This window comes from Malus sylvestris, chromosome 13 (genome assembly GCF_916048215.2).
Source record: "Malus sylvestris chromosome 13, drMalSylv7.2, whole genome shotgun sequence".
Classification (NCBI taxonomy): Eukaryota; Viridiplantae; Streptophyta; class Magnoliopsida; order Rosales; family Rosaceae; genus Malus; species Malus sylvestris.
In genome coordinates, this window is record NC_062272.1 from 3,516,928 (window position 1) to 3,541,075 (window position 24,148).

The 24,148-nt window shown below is 36.5% G+C and overlaps 4 protein-coding genes and 2 pseudogenes across 4 annotated transcripts; 2 read left to right on the top strand and 4 right to left on the bottom strand.

Moving 5' to 3' along the window:
• Nucleotides 1-11: 11 nt before the first annotated feature.
• On the bottom strand, nucleotides 12-652 carry LOC126594939 (amino acid transporter AVT6B-like). The gene is made up of 2 exons (XM_050261217.1): nucleotides 414-652; nucleotides 12-311 (listed from the first exon to the last, which is right to left on the bottom strand). Exons 1-2 carry the CDS (start codon nucleotides 650-652, stop codon nucleotides 125-127), a joined length of 426 nt encoding a protein of 141 aa, XP_050117174.1. The 3' UTR covers nucleotides 12-124.
• Nucleotides 165-4,267, bottom strand: LOC126594937 (heat shock protein 90-5, chloroplastic-like; annotated as a pseudogene).
• A 634-nt stretch (nucleotides 4,268-4,901) lies between these two features.
• Nucleotides 4,902-7,619, bottom strand: LOC126594938 (uncharacterized). The gene is made up of 6 exons (XM_050261216.1): nucleotides 7,123-7,619; nucleotides 6,897-6,933; nucleotides 6,270-6,506; nucleotides 6,121-6,168; nucleotides 5,343-5,788; nucleotides 4,902-5,254 (listed from the first exon to the last, which is right to left on the bottom strand). The coding sequence occupies exons 1-6, from the start codon at nucleotides 7,422-7,424 to the stop codon at nucleotides 5,182-5,184; spliced, it is 1,143 nt and encodes a 380-aa protein (XP_050117173.1). The 5' UTR covers nucleotides 7,425-7,619; the 3' UTR covers nucleotides 4,902-5,181.
• Nucleotides 7,620-11,274: 3,655 nt separating this feature from the next.
• On the top strand, nucleotides 11,275-12,163 carry LOC126594940 (uncharacterized). The gene is made up of 3 exons (XM_050261218.1): nucleotides 11,275-11,443; nucleotides 11,572-11,612; nucleotides 11,775-12,163. Exons 1-3 carry the CDS (start codon nucleotides 11,359-11,361, stop codon nucleotides 12,096-12,098), a joined length of 450 nt encoding a protein of 149 aa, XP_050117175.1. The 5' UTR covers nucleotides 11,275-11,358; the 3' UTR covers nucleotides 12,099-12,163.
• Nucleotides 12,164-13,165: 1,002 nt separating this feature from the next.
• LOC126596763 (putative pentatricopeptide repeat-containing protein At1g13630) lies at nucleotides 13,166-17,811 on the bottom strand (annotated as a pseudogene).
• Nucleotides 17,812-21,295: 3,484 nt separating this feature from the next.
• On the top strand, nucleotides 21,296-23,878 carry LOC126594941 (uncharacterized). The gene is made up of 5 exons (XM_050261219.1): nucleotides 21,296-21,739; nucleotides 22,901-22,958; nucleotides 23,047-23,130; nucleotides 23,220-23,361; nucleotides 23,451-23,878. Exons 1-5 carry the CDS (start codon nucleotides 21,361-21,363, stop codon nucleotides 23,727-23,729), a joined length of 942 nt encoding a protein of 313 aa, XP_050117176.1. The 5' UTR covers nucleotides 21,296-21,360; the 3' UTR covers nucleotides 23,730-23,878.
• Nucleotides 23,879-24,148: the final 270 nt, after the last annotated feature.

Below are 24,148 nucleotides of genomic sequence, written 5' to 3' on the forward strand. Positions count from 1 at the left end.
TCACACCGATATTGTCCCTCAATTTTCATTTTTATCACAGACGATATAGAATTCGCTTTGTTTTACATATATATATCTCCCCGGAAAACTTGAGTGTTTACTGGGGTTTTCAAATGACAATGCTCTACAGGTATAGTATAGGATATTCATCTAACAATAGCCTCTGAACAATATAAAACCATGCATTAATGGACACCTTCTGTTTGAAAAGGGCAGTAGCATCGATGTATATCTCTATCAAATTCGAAAACACAGCAAGAGCGATCATGAAAACAGATAAGATCTTGTCCTTCATCGTTGCTATGCCATCCCTGAATCACAGAATTTTGATATCGAATGTACATTAGTTTGCACGCGCGCACACGTGCTTGCTGAACTTGAAAATGAAAACAATTGAATGTCACATAACTCACCTTAGAGCAATGGCAGCAGGAAAGATGAATCCAATGCAGACTGTAGCGGTCGCTCCAGAGAACTGGAAAACATCACAGATGCTGGGAATAAAATTTGCGCCCAAGAAGACGAGAGAAATTAGTCCGATGGTGCTTAATGTAATCCCACAAAAATGGGAAACCAGAGGCCTAGACGAAGGAGAGAGGAGGTCATTCAAGTTGAGTCGCAGTGGATGGAAAATACCGGGAAAAACAAGCATGAGGTGGAGGGCATGGCTGATGCGAACGATATCACTGAGCAAAAAGCTGTAAGGGATACCAAGGCTGGTGTCGAAATTGGCTAGCACGTCATCAAGGGTTTGAAAGATAATAGAACAAAGCCAACAAAGTCACTAACCGTGCCTTGTAACCCTCTATTGAAACATCAAAACGGCGCTTGATTTTGTAAACCCATTTGTTGGGAAGAATATTCATATTGGGTTGTAACAGCACCAAAGACCACGTGCCATTCCTTTGAAGAGCATTGAACTCGTCAGCCATTGCTGTGCGCCATTCTGAAACCTTATTAGCCTGACTAAAACATGTAGGCTCAACGAAGTCGTGATCAACAGTAGTAGCAAAAGCATATTTCGGATTAGATCTACTGGCTCGAGTAACCATTGAATGAGTCGAAGGTACTTACCTCGAGAGCAGATGGAGCCCATGGATTCCAACATGTCGAACTTACCAGTTCGCCATCAAAATCATCTGAGATAAATACCCGCTTCACACACAAACGTATATTCTTTGTTTTTGGATTTACAACATCCTCATTGTTAAGAGGCCCCATTCCAGGAATATAAAGAACACTCCTGAACTCCACCTCATCCTGCGCAGATTTCAGAGTCAAGTTAAACTCCAAAACCGATACATTTTCTACTTCAACCAAATTAGAATAAGACAGCGGAGGGGGAGTCATTTCAGTACCTCAGTGGTGAAGTGAGTGTATCCAAGTGGATCCAGGAACTCATTAAAAGTTTTCTTGTAAAATTCTTGATACTCCTCTTTTTGAACTTCCTTTGCACACCGCATCTGCAGAAAAACAAAACAATTTTCTTTTTTTAAGAGAGGATATAACAGGAAAATATATGCACATTAAACAAATAGATCGCACTGAAGCTAAATACATATACCATGACATTAATACATTACAGCTTTAACGCATGGTACTCACCCATATAGGCTTTGTTTCATTGGCTAATTCCCAATCCCAATACTTCTCAGTTTTTGTCTTCTTTTTCTTCTCACCCTGGTAACAAGCATGAACAACATTTCACAGAATTACGAATCCTATGTAGAAGTTACCTCTGGTTTTGGTTCTCCTCCTTCTTTTGGTTCTTCCTCCTCTTCCACCTGCCAAAGTTCCCACACAATGAGGACTGGTAAAAGTGATAACTGCTTCATCATTATTAGAACAGATACTTTTAAGGTTAGAACCATAAGCTTTAGAATAGCATATAGACAGAAGACTACTTATTCAGATAGTAACATTATGGTAACGATATTTTCTGGTTACCACTTCGCGTGCACCTTAGACTGGTAAAAGTAACAGTGCAACCATTAAGGAAAAGACCAATCACATGAAGAAATTGAATTCTATCAATCCCTCCAAAACCAGCCATCTAGAGGGAAAATGGTTTGTAAAAGCAGAAAATGAAATCCTCACCTCCACTGTCCTTGATTTTTCTTGCCATGTATAGATGGGAAAGGAAACAAACTGTGAGTAATTCTTCACTAAACCCTCGATCTGGGCTGGCTCTGAGAATTCATACTTGTCATCCGGCTGCAAGGAGAAATTTGAAATAAAGATAGCTCTCCAAATTTATTTAACTTCTCAAAAAGAAATCAGAATATAAGTAACTAGCAAGTAGCAAATAATAATGACTATAATCTGTCAACACCAGCAATAGCTACAATAACTTCAATGACCAGAAAAATGAGGAGAGTCCCATGCAAACAAACAAATGCCATGAAATGATAAATAAAGTGAAGGGTAAGTGGTACCTACCCTTAAATAGAGGGTTATCTGTGTTCCCCGCTGTATGAGATTTTCCGGATTAGTTTCTTCCTTAATAACATAAGAGCTACTGTCAGCTGCTGCTTCCCAAACATACTGCTTATCTGACCTTGGGCTTTTTGTAGAGACAACAACCTGATTTTACATAATATATACAAGAAAATTAGCAACACAGCAGCCCATATTAAAAGCGTAGCTACAAGCAGAGAGCTGAAACAAGGTATAAAATAAGTGTTAAATCATAATGCACCTTCTCAGCAACAAGAAAAGCAGAATAGAAACCAACACCAAATTGACCAATCAAGCCATTGTCTGCACCAAGATCCTTGTTTTCCTACAAAAATACAAGGCTGAAAAACTAAGATTCAAAAAGATCAAAGAACTCAAAAATGTTCACATAGAAATAAAAAGATGAAAATTACTGCATTCAAGAGAGAGAGAGAGAGAAACCTTCAGAGCCTTCAAAAACTTTGAAGTACCACTCTGGGCAATGGTTCCAAGGCAGTCAATGAGTTCCTCTTTTGTAATTCCAATACCAGTATCCCTAAAAGTCGGAGAATCAGATTTCAATAACTCAACTAATCCATCCAGGGACAGAAATGAAGCAAAGATTTAGAAACAACATACAATATAGTGATAGTCCCATTGTCTGGATCAGGTTTGATGCGAATCTGTAGCTCAGCAGCATCTCCAAGCAGAGAGAGGGCTCTGTCACACTCAAAAATCTCAACTTGTCCAAAACATCACTAGCATTACTGGAACAGGAAAACAAAATAGGGTCAACAAATTCGTCAAATAAACATGTACATATAAAACAAATCATAACGAGCATATTACTCAATCAAATCAAATCCTAATCTAATTTTTCTGCTATCGAAAAGTTCAAAGAACAAACTAGTGAGCAAAGTATACAAGAAGAACGAGCATACCCTATAGGCCATGAGTCACCAAAAGAAGTTTGATTGAAGTTTAGGGAAATGCAAGCTCACCTCACAAGCTCCCTAAGGAACACCTCCTTGTCGCTGTATAGACTATGAACTATCAAATCCATAAGCCGAGATACCTGCAAATAATTTCAAACTCTTCAACTTTCAATTCCAAAACTCATACACCAAAAACCGAAACCTCGCCATAACGAATATGGAAACAATAAGCAATCATTATACTCATTTTCTGTCGAAAGCAATGCCAAATACCCATAATTTAAAGCACAGGAATCCGTTTTCATCGTGAATAAACAGAAAAATACATAAAATTCTACAAAAATTGGAAATTGCAGAGCTCAATGGCGAAACAACACAAAAAGACCGAAAATTTATAGAAACAAAGAGAAACCCACCTCGGCCTGGTACTCAAATTTCTCACCGGGGGCATCGGTGGCCTCCTCCTTCTCGGCAACCGCCGCGCCGCAGCGGAAGGACACTCGTCTGTTCCTGCTCTCAACCTTCCACTTCAATCCGATGCAAGAGAAGGCCTTTCGGAGTCCATTCTGCGGCAAAAAAGCGCTTCTGAGAATCTGAGGTTCAAGGCCCTGCTGGGGTTTCTGAGTGCGAAGGGAGACGAAGAAGGAAGCGAAGCCAGAGAAGCAGTGGCCAAGCTTCTGCTCATAACTGGAGCCATTGAACCCTAAACCTCACGGAAGTAGTTGGGTTGGGGGTGGGGTCGATAATTCCGTTGTGCCAAACACTGTCTTCAAGTGGCAAAACCCTTTTGTGAGTTGCGAGGGTTTATCAGGTCTTAAGTAGGGAGAGTGGAGTGTTCTAGAAAGTACAACACTTTGGAGGTTTTACTTTTACGTTTTGTTTGGACTCCGAGTTTTCTTCTGTGGAGTTTGTGAGGCCTAGATATTATCCGCCATTTCACCTTCAACTTTATCTTCTGCATTTTCCATTTTTCTTTCACTTTGAAAAAGGGCTCGATGGTGATTTCGCCACGGCAGTCCATTCTTCTAGAGACGGAAAATACTCACAGAGCTATTTCAACCTTCTTTAGCCGTCATCATGCAATTCACCAGCGCTAGGTCAAAATTCCAATGTCGAATCCCAATATAAGACCAGAGTTTACCAAGTAAAACCTTTTCAAGGACCACTAATTTCTATAGCATGACCAAAATCCAAAAATAGTCGCCAATCGGCCTTGTCTTGTATACGTACTTGCAATTTTGTTCTTTTGATACAAGTAATTTTAGGGAAGAGGAGAATCAAACGGGAATGCGGAAGTGAATATTTTTAATAAATTGAGCTATTAGTCGCTTGTTTGATTGTATTAGCAATTAAATACCAATTTAAGTTAAAGAGCTGAGAAGTAAAAACTCTATGGTCTAATTAGTTTTTGGTCAGACAATGACCACAAAGTTCAATGCTTATCATTATATGCTTTGCTTCTACTGTCTTGTGGCAACTCTCCCCCACCTTTTGTCAACTCAACTCTTTCAACCAAGACAATCTGAAACATAGCTACAAGTGAAGTGACATAACGATTCCAACATGGTCAATGTATAATTTAACTTCTGCAGTTAAAACATTCAACGATTCAGAAGAAAACAAATCACAAGAGACAAGGATAGTCTCGAGGGTCAAACGTTTGGTGCTTAGGATCGGATTGGATTAGAAAGATAAACCCCACGAGGAGCGGCGCTTCAATTAGCTGTTGCAAGTTCCCTTGAGCCAAACATCCCATCAACCAAACATGTAGCATTCTATAAACTAGTTGCAATCCGAAGGATGAGAGCACTCAAGCCTCCAAAGCCGCCTGCTTCAGACAATCAACGTTACACAATCCAACTGACCTCACCATATCTCCCAATCTACCACCATGGATTTCAATAGTCAGCATTAACAAAAACTGTAAACGAAATGGAAAAGAAAACATAGATTCATCGATAATCAACTCACCGGTCGAAGCTATTTCTAGCTCTCTCCGACTGATCTGTGCTGCTCCTCAACTTTCCAGACCGATCGGTGCTCTTTCTTGACTTTTCTCTCTTTTCAGTGCTTGTACTTGATCTCTCTCTACTGTCTGTGCTTAGCCTAGACTTGTCTCGCTTCCCGGTGCTGGACCTAGACTTGTCCCTTAAGTCAGTGCTTGATCTTGCCTTGTCCCTGATGTCTTCAATCTTCAGAGGAGACTCTGATTGGTCTGCACTTTGTTCTGTTGAATTTCGAAGACGGGGTAATTTCTCTATGGCAGATATGAACTTCCTGAGATGCCTCAAGTATTCCGGATAGAGTTCCAAGTTACAATGGTTGCCTCCTTTGAGCCACAAAGGTTCATACTTCTCTTTGCAAAGCTCCCACAACTGTTTTCCATGGGAAGAATCCACAACTTCATCTTCAGTTCCCTAAAACATTTTAACAAAAAGAGTTTGGGATTCAATTCCAAGAAATGTGTTAGGTTAGAGAACTCCAAGGTCGAAACATAAATTCTCTTGTGCAGGATGTCCGTTCTTTATTAAAAGATTAACGCATGTTCTATAAGGAATTAGTGGATGAAGACACGCATGAATTACCAAAACTGCAACTATTCAAGTGCTAAAAGATGTGGTAGGATTAGAGCAAAAGTTTCCATTAGTTCTTTATTGAAAAGACGATTGTTCCATAGTCGGAATCCATGCATATTGTAACTTTGTAAGTAATTTAAAATCACCACATAGAAATAAAGATGAAGACTTACATGAATCACCAAAACTGGGCAACTGACAAGTGGGATCTTATCGATATTCTACACCAGAAGCAAAGCACATTCAATAACAGAATTCAATAATCCAGTCCACGAAAAATCTGGTCTTGTTCAATGAAAGTGGAAAAGTACGAGGTTTAAACCTTATAAATGTCAAACCAGAATGTTTTCTTGACATGGTACATTACTCGGAGGCCCGACAATATTGGACTGTGAAGAACAACAGCCCTCAAGTTAGGCAAACGAACGGCCAAATCCAAAGCAGGTCCGCTTCCAACTGACTGTCCGTACAGAATGACATCTTCCTCCTTTATACCGTACTTCTCTTCAAGGCATTTGTATGCTGCCTCTATGTCTGCATATGTGTCCTGCTCACTTGGCTAGTTGATAGTAAAAGGCACATTATCATCAACATGGTACAAAATCGGAGAAATAACCTCTCGTGTCCCGGATATGTGCCCTCTTCTCTTTCACTTTCTCACTAGTCCTACCTAACTGACGAGCGAAAAAAAGAGGGGATTCACCCCCGGGATATGGAAGTAATCTATCCATAAACTTGGGACCATCAAATTGCTAATGGTACTGTTGTTTTTCCCAATCCAAAACAAAGAAGTAAACAAACAGTTTTTTACGAAATAATCGGGATTCAGAACATGCCAAATTAGGTCATGTCAAATAGTGACACGTGTTCAGTTAAACACTGGATTTGACACAATTGATTTAGTTACAGAAATTTATATAGGAACTAGCTAGCTATAGGCAGATTATACCTTTCCAGAAGATTGTCCATAGCCAGAATAATCGTACCTGCAAATATAGTACAAGTAAAAAAAAATCAAAACTAATCTGGATAAGCAACTTAGAAACAACGAGATGATTTTCGATTGATTTATTTAATTTAAATGTCAAAAATGAATCATTCTGCATATAAATCTCTTTCGGAAAATATTAGAAGAAAAAAATATATGAAAACTGATATAATATATATAGACTGACCCCATGAGATTGACACCCAGATGAAGGCTAAGCTCAGTGAAAATGTGGTACATCTGACCAAGATCAGCAGCATTTCCATGGGAGTAAAGAACAGTGAGTGAAGCACATGGATTTTTGACATACATGGCCACAATCTCATTCCCTTTTTTTGTGCTCAGCCTCAGCACGTCAACGTCGTCTCGGGGAAGAACATCGGAGATCCTCATTTTCCCCGTTGGTTCGTCGACGTACGTGTCGTATGACGGAGGGTCCGGTGGGAAAAATGCAAACTTTGCAGCCATAGACGATGTTGCAGACCCCATTTTTTGATCCGTTGAATTTTTTTGACAGAGGGTGTTATTTAAGCGGTCTGGAGAGAATTGTAGTGCATGGTAAAGTTTATGAGAATATTTGAATCATATAGGAGTTTAAAGCATGCAGCTTTAAAAGATTTGTGTTTGAATTCTCTTGAAAAGGAAAAAAAGGTTTTCCATTTGGGTTTTTAGAGATAAAAGTGTTTGAATTAATTCCTGTTTTAAGAGAGAAAGTTTTTAAGGGCACGACAAAGAGATATAGAGCAAGGAATTCTTGTCGGATAATCGTACGGGACAACAAAAAAAGAAAATCAAAGGGAAAAAGAAAAAAAAAAAAAAAAGAGCAAAACTTTTGCAAATCAATTGCCTCAAAATCATCCATTGAATTTATTTTCGTAAAACTAAAATCAACGAGGCCATTTTACAACTAATAAATGGATTGTGATACGTTGATTTCTTTGAAATAAATGGGAAAGAATAATATTTGGCTACTGAAAGGATGAATAGGAGTTTATACTCAAAATTGTTTGTTGCCGATTTATAAAATTTCGTATTTATAATCATAATCGTTCATATTATAAATCACTTTATAAAGATTGTCTCTCCAAAAAATTAATTAAAACTAAGGTCGTTTGGTCATCGAACTATATACAAATAGAATAACGAAATTAGTAAAAGCATTACGAACCGTCTATGTATTTGCTACAATAGATTGACTAAACAGCCATAGTTTTAATTTATTTTTTTGTAGTGGTGATCTTTACATAATGATTCATATTATAAACAGTTCTAATTATAAACACAAAGCTCTATTATTCAAACAAGTAGAGTTTCGAGTAGGAGTTCCTACTCATCCTTGAGTAATCAAGCATTGTGCAATGGGAAATGAATGAATTGTTGGCAAATATGTTCTTTAAAAAAAATAAAAAATTATTTGTGAGTGAGATGTTTTAGGTAGAAATATTTAATTTGAATAAAAATTTATTTTGAATGTTTGCTCTTAAAAAAATCCACAGAATTCCAGTTAATTATGAACTTATGACTTCCATTGCAGACCAACCCAGCCGACTTAAAATTTGAGAGAGCCAAAATGCAAAAGTGAAATGAATGATGAATTTCTGGGGTAATTGATGAAAAATAAGCAAAAGAAAATGAGTGGGTGGCTGGGTGGGGGATGGCCGAGGGAACATCAAATGATTGCATATTGGACTATTATTTACTTTTACCACAACTCACTTTTACACCTATCAAGGCCCAAATACTACTATGCATAACGAGGCCCATCAGCCCAAACACAAACAAGATGAGGATATCACCGATACAAGCGATATTAGAATGGGATGTGATATCCACACACTCCTTTTTACTTCTCACATACCCTTTTAATTTTTGGCCGTTGGATCGAATGAAGTGAAGGAGATCAATGGATAGAAATTAAAAAGGGGTGTGTGAGAAATAAAAAGGGGTGTGTGGATAGCACACCCCATTAGAATAAGTGTAAATGATTTTAACTATTTGAGCTATAATTTATTTCTGACGAGATAAATACAAGTAATTTTTACATTCTCTTTTTCTCATCATGCAATCACCTCTCTGTTTTCTAGCATTTGAAATTTGAAATTAGATAAATCAAAAGAAAATTACGAAATAAAAATAAGAAGAAGGGTGCAAAAGAAAACGGAATTGTGAAATCCCTACCCTTTTAAAGACTAAATCACCTTCATAAGAATATGTGTTATAATATTTCAAATGCAAGGAATTAAACTATTTTCACTTGTTTAATTTACTTTTATTTTGCATGCGGTCCAATATTCTAGTAGATAGAGTGTTGGATTTCCACTCATGCGTCTCGGGTTCCAAACTTTCCACCCTCTAAATTATTGTAATAGTTTTGAACCCTCTTCCCTCCCTTAGCAATAATCAACTTTTTACTTGACTAGAAGATTAGCAAATACATAAATGCATGGATTCACATAAACAGAAAAGCGAAAATTTAATTCATGAATTTCAATGATACATGGTACCTAATTATTTGATCTAATATTTAATGATTCTTCAACCAATGTAGACCTAATTAACGTTGAAATCATCAATTCCTTTTCTACTGGCTTGTACCATGCATCTTGCAACGGTGGTTCTATCCGCATACTCAGTTTTACTTTTACATATCTCTCTTAATTTCTAGTCATCCGATCGAATGAATTGAAGAAGATTAATAGACAAAAATTACAAAGATGTGTAAATGATAAAAAAGGATGTGTAAATAGCATTAGCAAAAACAACTGATAACCGGTAAGGTTCTATAATTCTATATTTCAATTTTCAATTTTTACTGTTTGAGAATTATATCATTCATGCAAAAATTATATTGTTTCATTGAATAAAGCTATAGAATTTGGTGGCATGCAGCACATGATTGTGGCTGGCTATACGCAAAATACCATGCACCCACTTAACATTTTGCACAAATTCCGACCCTGGAGAAATTTACATATTTAGAGGTTGTTTGATGAGTTGCTATCCCTAGGGTAAAAGTTAAAAACAAATGAGAGTTGCACTTTAGACGAGGGACACCCAGTGAAAGACTTCGTTGGATCGATGAAACACCTTAATTATATTCTAATTAATTAGTTCTTAAACCCTAACACAAGTCCATATGTTCTGAACATATTTGCGAGCACTTAATTATATGCAAAGAGAGTAGTGATTCAAAAAACTACTAAATGCAGCGCATATATATATATATGGATGTTTCTTATTCTCTTAATTTGATCCAATGCAGTGTTTTTGGGTTTTTTTTTTCTGCATATGTTACATTATTTAAATAACAAAAAAAAACAATAATTATGGTTAAAATATTTAGAATATGCAAACTCATGATTTTGTGAGACCATGGTGATCAGTTATTACACCACTAGCTAGGACGTTGGATGTAAGGCTGGAGGTTTTGATTAACATTGGGATTGAAATAGGTAATGCCCATTGGAAATATTAGAAATATAAAACTAAAAAATAGTATGAGCCGAAATTTGTCTATCCCTCCATGAAGCTCCACCACTGAGACTAGAGATAAAATTGGTGCAGAAAATTAGAGTTATAATTTGATAAGCATCTTCGTTTTGGCATTTGTTACACCTTTCCATACAAATTTTAGAGTCTAAACTTTCAAATATGAGAAAATAAATGATTTATCATTTTCAATCCTAGTTATTTTCTCACCAACCAAACACATAAGGATTTGGATTATAACTGATAACATATATTCATTGTTAGTCGTTACTAGGTATTAGGAATAGTAGCCTACCAAAAGTCATGTATTAATGTAGACATGGAATTGAGGAATTAGGGTTTAGCTTTTGCCAACCTCGGCATGCAAAATATTAGGTCAAGCTAGTTCTTCGATGTACGTGTATATGGCGGCAGACACCAGACAAGCACAAAACACTTTAACGTCCGAAGCTTCCGTTCCACGTTATGGTACTACGTTTCTCCTCTAACTATGCATTTCCCCTTGAAATTAAAAATATATATATGCGATCAGTTAGTTTTTTCTTCTGAAATTTCGAAAACACGCATCAAATTCTTCTCAAATGCTTCGATATCTTCGTTCCCAGATCAAAATACACATGGGTTGACACGATGTTTCATGTAGTATTTGTAATAGGTGTTCTTGGCCACAGCATTACTAATTAAAATATTCATAAAATAGGTACGTTTTTGGAAACCCAAGTTAGGTCCTCTAGCTAGTTTGACTTGACTTAGGGTATGTATGTGTGTGTGTGTGTGTGTGTGTTGCTGCCACCTATATATATATTTGACTTGGGTTTACACATTTGACTCTCTTTGAAATCCTGCCGATTTAACACATTCACTGACTCACTGAAGTGCCAATACATAAGATCATTCCATTTATTCTTCTTGCTTAGACTGAGATTTGGGTCCTATGGAATTTTCTTATTGCTTGGTGTTTGTGCTTGTTTCTGCTGCAAGCATATGGAATATCTCTGCAAATTCCCGTCATCAACTAGGTACCTGCTTTTCTTTCTTCTTCTTCTTCTGTATTGTCATTCATTTTTTCCGTAATATTATTGAATTACATTACAGAATGTTTTAGCTTACTATTGGAAATAACATTTCGATTTTCTACAATTTGAAGGCGAAAATGCTGTTGTGCCAAATGATGTTTCGATTCTGAAGGTACATACAACATGTATTTTTTGAGACTTGCATTTTGATGTAATTAAATAGCACTCCAAACTGTATTATTTGCCATACTAGTTGTATGATTTGCAATTTATCCTCAACAATACCTAGAGTCGTATACATTTATTGATTATAACTTATATATTATATGTACAGGGTGAAGATATTGATCATCATCAAGTGGTTAGTCCTCCTACTGCAACTAAGGAGGATAAGAGGATAGGAGGAAGGAAAATGGCAGCAGCGAGGTTAGAGAAGGACGTTAAAGTAGTGGCAGAAGGCGGTGTAAGTGGAACTCGGAGGTCCAACAGCTCCGACCTTGAAGGACAATCTTCATGTGGCAATGTGGAATGCAGACAAAGTACTACTGCAAGTCGATTTTCTGAGAAAATAGTCGATCATGATCATGAACATGCAGGTTTTGTAGCTTTTAGTCAGGACTACAATTCACCAAGGCACCACCCTCCTAAGAATAACTGATGATTAATGAATTGAGAATTATATACTAATTTCAATAATGTACTAATTAATTATCAACTTTCTAATTCTACTCTGCACTCTTTCTTAATTGTTTTTTTTTTATTTCCCCACCTCACTTTCTTGCAAATTTGAAATTTCTTAAATGTGTATACGTGGTTGCCAAACACAACGATAAATGTGTGTTAAAAATTCCTTAAAATGCCCTTATTTAATAGAAATACTAAAATAAAGTTTGGAACGACATTATCTATAAATAGAATACGTGTTAAATTATATATTAAAACACAAAAAAGTCTAATTTATAATCGATTAGATTAAATTTTAAAGAATTCCATGATTCCACATATTATTAACTGTGTATTTTTTTTAATTGTTTAATTCGCAAGGAGTTGGAACAGAATAAACTTTTGTGTCTGGTTCTGTAGTAGAGATGGATGGAATTGCTAAACAACCATCAACTATAACCCCAAAAGAACCAGATTCGAAAAAAGGAGGCATTGATAATCTAACACTCTCTCCCGTTTCACACTCAATGTTGTATTGGTAATCAACATTATGAACCGCATTGTTACATTTACCAAATCATCTGGCTTACAGGACTGCTCCATTAAAATGTTTATCAAACCTGTGTTGACAACAACAATTAATCTCATATTTTTTTATGACTTTTTAACGGTCAAGGTTTGACTTCATATCCACCTTAACATGTTGTATTTTTTTTATTAATAAATTCTCCTTGTAATCACTTTTGATGTAGCAATACTGAAGTGAGATTAATTGTGCAGTCAAATTTAAAAAATTTAAAAATTTTAAAGATTATAAAAGTTAGGCCAAATTAAAATGGGGTGAAAATAGACTAGTACACAAAAGATCGATGAGGAGTGCTAATGGCAGCTTCGAGAATAAATAGGAATTTGGGGAATAAATAAAGAAAAACTAATGAAAATGACTTAAAAATTTTGAGTTTTAACGATAAGGACAAAAATAAAAGGCAAAGTGAATAATATCATGATTGACTTTTTAGTGTAAAAATGTGATTTTTCGTTAAAGTAAACAGTACCGGAAGCTTTTCATTAAAGTTCCCAATAAAAAATGGTTATTCAATAAAGAATACCATTATTTATATTACCGTTTCATACATTTCGTATCAAAGTCCAAGAGACTCTTTAACTTTTCAGTAAATAATTATTATTCAGATCACATTGAATGGTATTTTGTTCTTGCCTATGAGGCAGAAGAGCCCGATGATAAATTCACCTTAGCCGCGTCTCTTTCGATTGTCCTGAAAACATGGGAAAGTAAGAATTAAAGAGAAGCAGAAGCAAATGGAGTGGTGCATTCTTTGAAACTCTCTTCAAGAAACTAACCTCCATAAGAACTCAGGGAACTAGCCTCCCCTTGCTGGTTGTTAATGAGGCGAAAGACTGAGACGCACATGGGTTACTACATGCAAAGAAAGGCAACCGCCCTCATTGTCACCGGGGCAACATGATTCCCATTCATCTTTCAAATACTAACGAGAAGATTGTCACACAAATCCTCCAGTAGATAGTTTTCTACTTTTAGGACAACTCTTGGTTTCAGCGATGGGATCATTTCTTTCAGCATTTTCCCGAGACTCCACAAGGATCTTAAAGTAACTCTTGGGCGCACCTGAAATGCAGGACTGCATGCGTAGAAGCATCCTGGTTAGCCGGCACTCTTGTATAAGAACTCTTGGTTTCAACTTTCAGCTATGTAAGCCTTATCTTCACCAAGAACATCCTAGCTCCTAAGTTGTAAACCTGCAACGAGAGTAAACAATTAATTTAAGATTTCTGCTTAAGTCATAAAAATCATAACCATGTAGAAAAGAATCTAGTTAATGAACGTCATTGATCAGTATTGTTCTTGAATGTACTTTGCATTTGTTTGTGCCAAGAAAATGAAAATAATGGATATAACTCAAGGAAGGGTGAACAATAACATTACCTGAAAATCGGATGAGTGTTCGTTTAAGAGGAAGAAAGCAAAGGTTTGAGACGCTTTTCCCGCTCCTCAAATTGTTTTAGCAATTGAATCTCAGCTGCCCTCTGGAAAAAAATAAAATTGGTTTGGTTGGCAATTTACAATTAGAATACCCACAAAAATGATGAAATGAATAAGAATTATAATTGGGCTCGTACGGCTAATCAACAATAACCTAGTGTTATATGAAAGAACTGTAAGTTTATGAGTATGAGTTATGGAAGGAATCAGTTCTTTGTTTAAGATTGATATGGAAAAGTCTTGGTCAAAAGCCTTAACTTATTTGGTTTCCTTGTGGAATAAGTTTTGTGAGATTCTGAATAATCCTTGTGGGATTAGAACTCGGTAATAGAACATGTTTGGGATTGATATGTTGTATCAATTGTGATGTCTGAATCCTAAGTCTATTCTAATAGGGAATGACAAAAGGAGTGCTATAAAAGCTTATGCCACTGCTCTTGCAATATACGATTATATCGAGTTCCAAGTCCTATTGTCTGGAAGAACCATTGAGATTTGTAAAAGAGGAGAAGGCAGTAAGCTGTGAAGTCGCAATGGCTTCTTCATCTGGTTCCAATTCTGCAGGTAAGTTCTCGAGCTTTTCTCGTGTTTTTGTTCATTTATTGGTTTAGTGGAGTTGTGATTTAATTGGTTGTATCCATGTTCTTTAGATTGATGAACTGTTAGAGTTTATGCTTACAAGAACTAGGAAAGGGGTCCTAAGATCTTCTGACTTAATTTTCGTTTCTGGATGGATATGAAATAATTTATCTTTCTTTTTGTGAGAAACTGGAGAGAGATTAATAGAATGTTATACCTTGTGAACGGAACTTTCTTTATGAGCCAGTAAACAGCTTTTCCCAATGGTCAAATCGCCCGATGCTAAAAGATATAACTTTCCCAAGGAATTAATCAGGATGAAAGCCAAATTTGATCATCTCAGCAAGGAGTTCCGCTGCTGAATCAAAATCACCACCTTGATCGAAAACATTAAGCATCACCTCACAGAGTTCTTGATCAGGAAAAATCCCATCAGATAACATCATACAGAAAAAGTACTTTGCTTCAGTTATCCTACACCTTTTGCACAATCTATTAATTACAGCACTATAATCTCTGATGGAGATCTCAAATCCTTTCTCCATCATTAGAAGAAAGAGTCCCACAGCCCTATATACATCACCCTTTGCACAATGTGCTTTTATTAACGTGCTATAAGCAAACTTTGTCAAATTGATATTGCCGTCATCGAGAGAAACCAGTAGCCTGTCAGCATCCTCTAGGCCACCATATACACAAAGACCATTGATAAGGAAATTATATGTAACAGGAGTTGGCTCAAGATTATGCATCAGCATCTCGTTGTGCAACTGAAAAGCTTTCTCGAAGTCTTGAGCTTTGCAGAAACATTTGACGATAGTATTATATGTGATTTGATCCGGGGTTAGGCCCTGAGCATACATTTTCTCGACTAAGTGAACAGCATCCCACAGCTTCCCCTGTTTGCAAAGTCCTTTAATACCTACCGTGTAAGATACATGAGTTGGTTCTACAGCTTTTGCTTCCATCTCTCGAAGTAATTCAAGCATAACCTTGATGTTTCCCTGTTCACAGTTAGCATTCATAAGAGTAGTATAACTAACTGGACTTGGTAGCAATCCATGCAGCTCGATGCTATCCAACATCCTTCGAGCCTCGACTAGTTTCCCAGTTTTGCAGAAACCATGAATAAGAGTATTGAAAGTGACAGTACTAGGATTTATTCCCTTCTCAATTATTTGTTTATATAATTGTATGGCTTCTGCAACATTACCTAGTTTTACATACCCATCCATCATAATATTATACAGCACAATATCCTCTGTCACAGCCCTTGTCGTCAGATGATCAAAATACTTCCTTGCCTCATAAATATCCCCTTTCTGACACAGACCTAACAGAATAGCGCGGTGTGCAGAGTAATTAGGAATGATTCTCTTCCTGTACATTTCTCTATATATTTCCCAAGCCCTTTGTACATCTCCTTGCTTGCATAGACCATGAATGAGGATTGAATATGTTGTCAGATCTGGTTCCAAGCCAACAGCTTCCATCTCATACAACAATCCCAATGCTTCTTCTACCCGTCCACTTTTACACATACAGCTGAGTGGTACACTGTAAACAATGACACTCAACTGAAAATCTCTTGAAATCATCTCTTTCCGCAACTTAAGGGCTTCGTCAATGTTGCCAACATGGCAGTGGCCACATATCATAATTGTATATGTAACATGATCCGGATTCAACCCCTTAACCAACATTTGCTGAATGACCTTGCGAGCTCCACTCATCAAACCAAGTAGATGAAACCCCTTACAGAGAATGTTGTAAGTTACCGTGTCAGGCTGTACCCCATGCCTCTCCATGTCTTTGGTGAACTCCAATGCTTCTTCCAATGAACCTGCTACACATAACCCATGAATCAGAATATTATAACTGTACAAATCAGGAACAAGTCCATACTTGAACATCATACAAAAAAAACGACTTCGCAACATCCACAAAACCCAATTTATAGGACCAAGACATGATGGTATTGAAAGAAACAACAGAAGGCCCAGTCTCCGTTCTTTCAGCATCCATGAGGAAAGAAACTGCATCTTGCAGACCGGATTGCTGGCACAGTCCATCTATAAGTATGGAAGTAGTGTAGTCACTCTCCAGAGTTCCAGTATCTTCTATTTCATTATAAACATTCCACATGTTATCTGTATGCCTCAAATTATGCAACAGGCAGTTATAGGTAGATGTCGAAACCTTCAAATTCAAATCTCTCATCTTAGCAAGAACAGACAGGGCATCATGAACCATCTCAGATCTCGAATAAGCAAACGCCAACGTATCCCACACCACACTAATTGAGTCCCAATCCCTGAATCTACGCAAGAGCAGCTCACAAAGTGAAGGTGCAGAACCAGGGCCTTTCACAAATCACAGCAAATATATAAATCCCAAAATGCGAAAAATATTGCCCACCGAAAAAACCGACTAAATGCATAGGGTAATGTGGCCTAAAACACCAATCCAAGCATAAACAACTACCATCATTTTTCTTCTAGCTCACAGAAAGTAAGTAACAAAATAAAAAAATTGAGCTATTCAATAACTTCAACAAAACCTCATAACTCATTTCGGCCTGAAAATCTATCTGCCTTACATAATCTTACCAAGCTGCAAGCTATATGATAGAAGAAGCACTTACAAACCGTACCTTCTTCATCCACCATTTGCTTTACAACCGAACGCAACTCCTGAAACTGCCTATTCGCCGCTAATACATGAGCACGATAAACTCCGCAATCCTCGAATGCCGTAAGTCACACTCATTCCTCAAAAAATTGAAGAACCCGAAAGCCAAATCCGGGCTCTCAAGACTCAAACTTTCAATAATCAAATCCACCTCTGACTGATTCAGCTTCGAGATGCAGGTTCTAAAATAACGATTACCCAAAAATTTTCTCAAACCAAAGATTCCCAAGCCGGCAATGACTTCGGAGACGGTGCTTGTAGGATTTGGGACGGCGGCGGCGGCAAGCTCGTCGTCGAACTTTGCAGCGGATGCCGAGGGTTTAGTGAAGATGAGGCAAGAGAGGGGAGCGAGAATTTGAGATTTTTGTAGGAAATGTGAGGGCTTCCATTTGTGGATGTGATGATGAATTGGGGATTAGGGTTTAAGCATGAAAAGGCAAGAGCCCTGTTTGGTTCCTGGGAAAATTGGAAAGCTAATAGAAATGACAGAGACCAGAGATTGGTTCGATGTTGGATCAGAATCCAAGCTTTAATGATGGAACGGCGGCGGAGGGAGGCGCTAGGGTTTAAGGAAGCCGTTGGCTTCCCGGCAATTTTGAAGGATGGTAACCAACACTACGAAACGGCGTCGTCGAGGTTGTAAGCTTTTGCTGACCAAAGATTGATTTATTATTATTTTTTAGCTAGAGAAGTTTTTTGTTGACATTAATATACTTCTGACCAAATAGTATTTTATGAGAAGTGATTGGAACTAAATTTTTATTTTTAATATAAATATATCGTTGAATAAAAATACTTAAAATTAAAAATCTAACACTACATATATCAAAATTGACAAATGATCACAAAATCCCACCACCTGAATAACTTTGTCTATGATCCAATGCCTCCAAGACTCCAGAAATAATGGCAAGCTGGCCCATCACTTCCCCAGTTTGCTCCATGGATAATGATACCACTGTGTCCCAAGCAACCCCCAACCCCAAGATGAAGAAAATTTGACGAAGTAAAAAGGGAGAGAGTGAGAGAGAGTAGGAAGCTTTTGATGGATGATGATGGTATATCTTTTTCTGTGCAGGCAACAAGTACGTCTCAAACCCTATTTGAAACTCCAGCTACTGTTTGGTCCCAAAATTTAGATTTTAGGGCTGGACTTGGATTGTCTGCCCTCCCCGTGCCCTCCTGTTTTGTGTGATCACTGTTAAGCCACGTTAATATTTTATATTATTTTTTTATAAAAATAATAAAACAAAAAAAAATAGTAATATAAAATGTTGACGTGTCTTAACCGTGACTACAAAAACAGAAGGGCACGGGGAGGGCACCAAAATTAGAGGGCAGACAATCCAAGTCCTTTAGGGCTAACACAACAGGTACAGAGAGAGAGAGAGAGAGAGATCGGGAGGGACGCATCATCCCATGACGTGCTTGCTCTCTGAAACAAACACCACAACTACAAAGAATTTAGTACAGAATGGCCCATCATCCCATGACTTGCTTGCTTTCTGAAACAAACACCACAACTAAAAAGAATTTAGGAGTAAAGAATGGCACGGACGTCCTACATCACATCATCCATGTAGGGATGGGCAATGGTTATGCGGGCAAGTAACCGCGGTTAATTTATCCATAACCGTTTATGCTCATACCCGCATAACCGTTTATCCATTGGATAATTGCCTAAACGGTTATACACATATCCATAACCGTTTATAAACGGTTAACCATACTCATAACCGCATACTCATTTAACCGTAACCGTTTAATAGCCGTTTACCCATTTATCCTTTTTAACCCGTTTATCTTTTTTTTTTTATCATTACCCTTTTTTCACCCGTCTACATGTTTTTTAACAACTTGAAAATTAAAAAAAAAATTGTCATAATTTTTTTTTTTGACAATTAAATACCGTTATAGGTACATTCATCATACATTTCCATATTTTAATTTTTTAAGTCCTTATACCATTCCAATAATTGAAATAATAGTTTACAGACGATATTTTTAACTGTTAACAATGAAGGTAAATATAATATTTGCTACGTATTATTGGGTTACAAAAATTGTTTAGAAGACATTTATGTCAATTTCACGGTTATCCGCAAGGAATTTAAATTAATTTGGCCAATTCCTTGATGATGAGAATCATCATTCCTGTAATAGTATTATTGAGAGAATGACCGATGAATTCCTTGCTAATTTATTGGGTTCTAAGTATTATTGGATCGAGAACATGGTTTGTGTTAGTTTTACATATATAAAATAAATGGGTAAACGGTTACCTATTTATAACCGTGGTTAATACCCATAACCGCTCATTTAAATTTCACAGGTAAACGGTTATACCCATAACCGTTTATTTATCTAAACGGTTACCCATAACCGTAACCGTTTAATTTAAATGGGTGGGTAACCGCGGTTACCCATAACCAATGGGTATTTATTTGCCCATCCCTAATCCCATTACTTGCTTGCTCTCTGAAACAAGGAGGCAGATTGTCTGCCCCGTTCCCATCCACTTTTATTTGTGCGGTCACAGTTAAGCCACGTAAACATTTTATATTGAATTTTTTTTATAGAGATAATAAGACAAAAAGTAATAGAAATATAAAATGTTGACATGACTTAACGGTGACCGCATAAATATAAGGAGATGAAAAGAGCACCATAACAGAAGGGCAGACAATCTGCCTCCCAGAAACACACACCACAACTACAAAGCATTTTCACTGCATTTTGATGATGAAGACAATCCTCTTTTATTAGAAACTGCTCTTTTCAATCTTCACCTTTTCAGAAAAAAAAAAAAAGAGAGATTTATTTGCAGAAAGTAATGTGAGGACAAGATAGGTTCATGGTTTGCTAAATGAGTGACAATGTTCTAAATGATGCTAGGTGCTAGTTGTGAGGTAGGTTAGGACTTAGCGGTTAGGCAATGACTAGGCGGATTTAAGTAAATCTATTATATATTGTACCAATAAGTACCTATTTATACTTAAAAGACACATAATTGTGTTGGGGTACATAAATTGCACAAAATAACATATAGATTATAAAGTTTTAGAATATAGTGAAACCATAGGGAACAAGCATATACTGAGTGTTCATTCAAGTATTCAGCAAGTCTATTACATTTTATTAAAAAAATAAAATACAAAATGAAAGTTATCGATTTTCTGTCTAAGTGGAAGTCGTGACCTAGGCGGGCTAGGCGAACGCTTAAACGGGTCTAGGCATCATTTCTTAATATTCAAATGCTTAGGAATTAATCGAGGTAGTGGCCAGCTGACTAGCCTCTAGGCAGGGTCTAGGTGGCAAAAGGAGATTTTTAGAACATTTGTAATTATAGGAATAGTGCACAAATTGAATCACTTAGCAAATTTTGAATCGAAAACGGTACAAGAGGATACCAAACAAACGATAAAAATGGACTTGACTTGTGGTTTACATACGGTATATTGTTCGTGTAGTATCTCTCTATTTTTAATTACCAATTTTTAGTCGGTTCTATTATTCCCCTACTTATTGGCTAAGCAACAAAGCCCCTACATCCTTAGAAACATTAAGTAATCCCATGAGAAAAAGGAGAGAAGTACCAATTAATTAATATCTCTAAGTACATATTAGGGAATAGCTCCATTAGGTTAACAGTTTCATTCATTCACAGGTGTGCTTTTTTCTTTCTTTCTGTTCTTATTTCAATATTTCAGGTGATCTATATAAATCACAGGGGATCAATAATTTCGAAGCCCTTTTAAAGAAAAATTAATGTTTTGCCTCTCCAATTTTTCTTGTAAACCAAGGAGAAAAAATGGCAATAGACATTTATGCATGAAACTCACATTTCACCAAACCAACTCAAAGCATAAAACTCTTATAAAATCTAAGCCCATTACAACATAGCTACACCATTCAAGTTATTTGTTTCTATTTATCTCCTTACGTCTTCTGCAAGTAATTAACAATGTCTGAAGCAAATATTGTAAGAAGACATGTACTTCTGGAGGAGAACAAAGTTGTAAAAGAGAGAGAGAAGACGAACAGTAGCTCTAAACTCCTCAAGAGAATTTACCCAATTGGCCTTCATAAGAGCACTTCATCTCTATCCCTGTCCTCTTCTTTGTCATTCTCCTTGTCGGAGACCTCGTATGATTCTTTTCTCACTGATTCTAACTTCCCACTGGATCAGAAGATTTCCGCGGCTTTCCGCTTCTTTGCACAACCACCTCCAAGAAGAGAGTATAATTCTCCAGTGGCTAAACTTGCCCAGCAGCAGATTAGTCTGGCTCAGGATGCTAATGATGGGGAGTTGAGGAGATGCAATTGGATAACAAAGAATAGTGGTGAGTTTTATTGTTTCATCAAATAATGCAGAAAACTTTGCTTTCTATATATTTTCATGCTTTCTCGAAGTATATATGCGTGTCATTTTTGCACATAAGCCATGCTAACCTTTATCGTATCGTTTCAATTTCATCGGAGACCACGATGGGACTCCTATTTCCTATATTCCATCCTTCGAAAAAATATTTTATGACTTGCTCTGGAGAAAAATGGAAAAGGAAAATGGTTGTGGGAGTTGGTACGTGGAATCTATAGAAAATGATAGTAAACATATTAAACAACAAAGTCATCGAGGATTCCATAACCCTACAAAGTAGTTGACGTTACAACAAGGTGTCGGACGTATATGAATACTTAAAAGTCATGGCTAATGATATATGCAAGTATATTCTGAAAGATAATAATACAGATGACAACGATTATGAGGCAATTAACATTTTGTTGACTATAGAACATATTAGAAAATTCTTTTAAGGTTTTATAGTTAAAATGGTCATTGAAATTGACATAATTATTCACTTTGTTTTGATCTCTGACATTAAAAATTGATATAAGTGGTCCCTCAGTTTGTCCATCGTAAATCATTTTGGTCATTCCATTAAAAATTTATCAATATCCTCATTAAGTTGGAGGGTTAGTTTGAAAAAAGTATTGTTGAAAAGGTGGTCACATAGTCGTTCACGTGACCAATTAAACAAGAAGATTAACAGATTTTTAACGAAAAGACCAAAATGATTTACGGTGGACAAATTCAGAAACCACTTCTATAAATTTTCATTGTCATAGATTAAAATGAGGAATTATGTCACTTTCATGAACCATTTTGACTAAAAAATCATTCTTTGCATGCTACAATTAAGTTTTTTATTATCTACTGCATAGCGTTTGGCAATGGATCGTGTTCAAAAGGTTTAATAAAAATATATTCGTTTTTTTCTTGGCTCACCCTGCAACACGGAACATATACACGTCGACTCGTCGAGTCTTTTATTCGTGTGAGTATCAAGTTGTGTAATTGTGTCATGTTTGAACTTGTCCACTCTCCACAAGATAAAACTATCATAAAATATGTACGCATAAAATAAAATAAATTGTTTTGCTGGAGTAAATAAAGAATTTTAATGAAGACATGCATTGATCCTATTATTTCATTACAACAGATAAAGTTTATCTAGTGTTTCACGACGAATGCTGGGGAGTTCCAGCATACGATGACAAGTAAGACCATCGAGACTCTTACGATCAAGTCTAATTAATAAAAAATTAAGTGGTATTTAATTAAATAAATGTATCTATATGCATGCAGTCAATTGTTTGAGCTGCTTGCACTGTCTGGTATGTTGATGGACCACAATTGGACTGAAATTGTGAAAAGAAGGGAGCTTTTCAGGTAACCTAGCTCTTTTCTACATATGTCATTAGAATTTATGAAACTTTGAGTACTATTTCAATGATCTTATGATTTAATTTGTGACTCAGGGAAGCGTTTTCTGGATTTGATCCGAACAAAGTTGCGAAAATGGGGGAGAAGGAGATTGCAGAAATAACCTCCAACAAAGAAATAATGCTGGTAGACTGCAAAGTGAGGTGCATTATAGACAATGCCAAATGCATATTGAAGGCAAACAAGAAAACTTAAACATGATATTAATTATTTAATTAGTTGCTAACACTGTACCGAAACTTAATTAGCTATCTAAATCAATGCAGATTGTAAGGGAGTTTGGATCTTTCAGCAGCTACGTGTGGAGTTCTGTGAATCACAAACCGGTCATAAACCGATTCAGATACCCGAGAAACGTTCCTCTGAGGACCCCGAAAGCAGAATCCATGAGCAAGGATTTGATCCAGAGAGGATTTCGGTACGTTGGACCCGTGATTGTGTACTCGTTCATGCAGGCTGCAGGGCTGACAAATGATCATCTGGTGGATTGTTATAGGTACAGTGAATGTGTAAACCTTGCAGAAAGACCTTGGAGACATATCTAATTAAGTCTACTTATTTAACCTTATCTGAATTAAGTACCAAGAGCAATATATATATATATATACACACACACACACACACTTTAAATGCTTTTTCAATGTAATAAATCAATTATTTGAATTATGTATTATAATTACAGCTCTATTTTTTACGTTCTGTTTTTTTCCTTGGTATAAGCGTATAAATTGAGATTGACCCAAAAAATATTATGAACTCAAGAAAGAATGATTATTTGGTTGGTGCAGAAATTAACAAACCATTGGATTGTTTTAATTTTTTTTTATATGGAAAATCTTTTAATTATCATAATTATTGGTTCATAAGGTCAATGACTGACACGTTTGCAACTGCATTACGGTTGCTGGTGTTAGCAGCGCAGCCTCTAACTTATTGGTAATTCAAAATTATAGTTATTTCAACT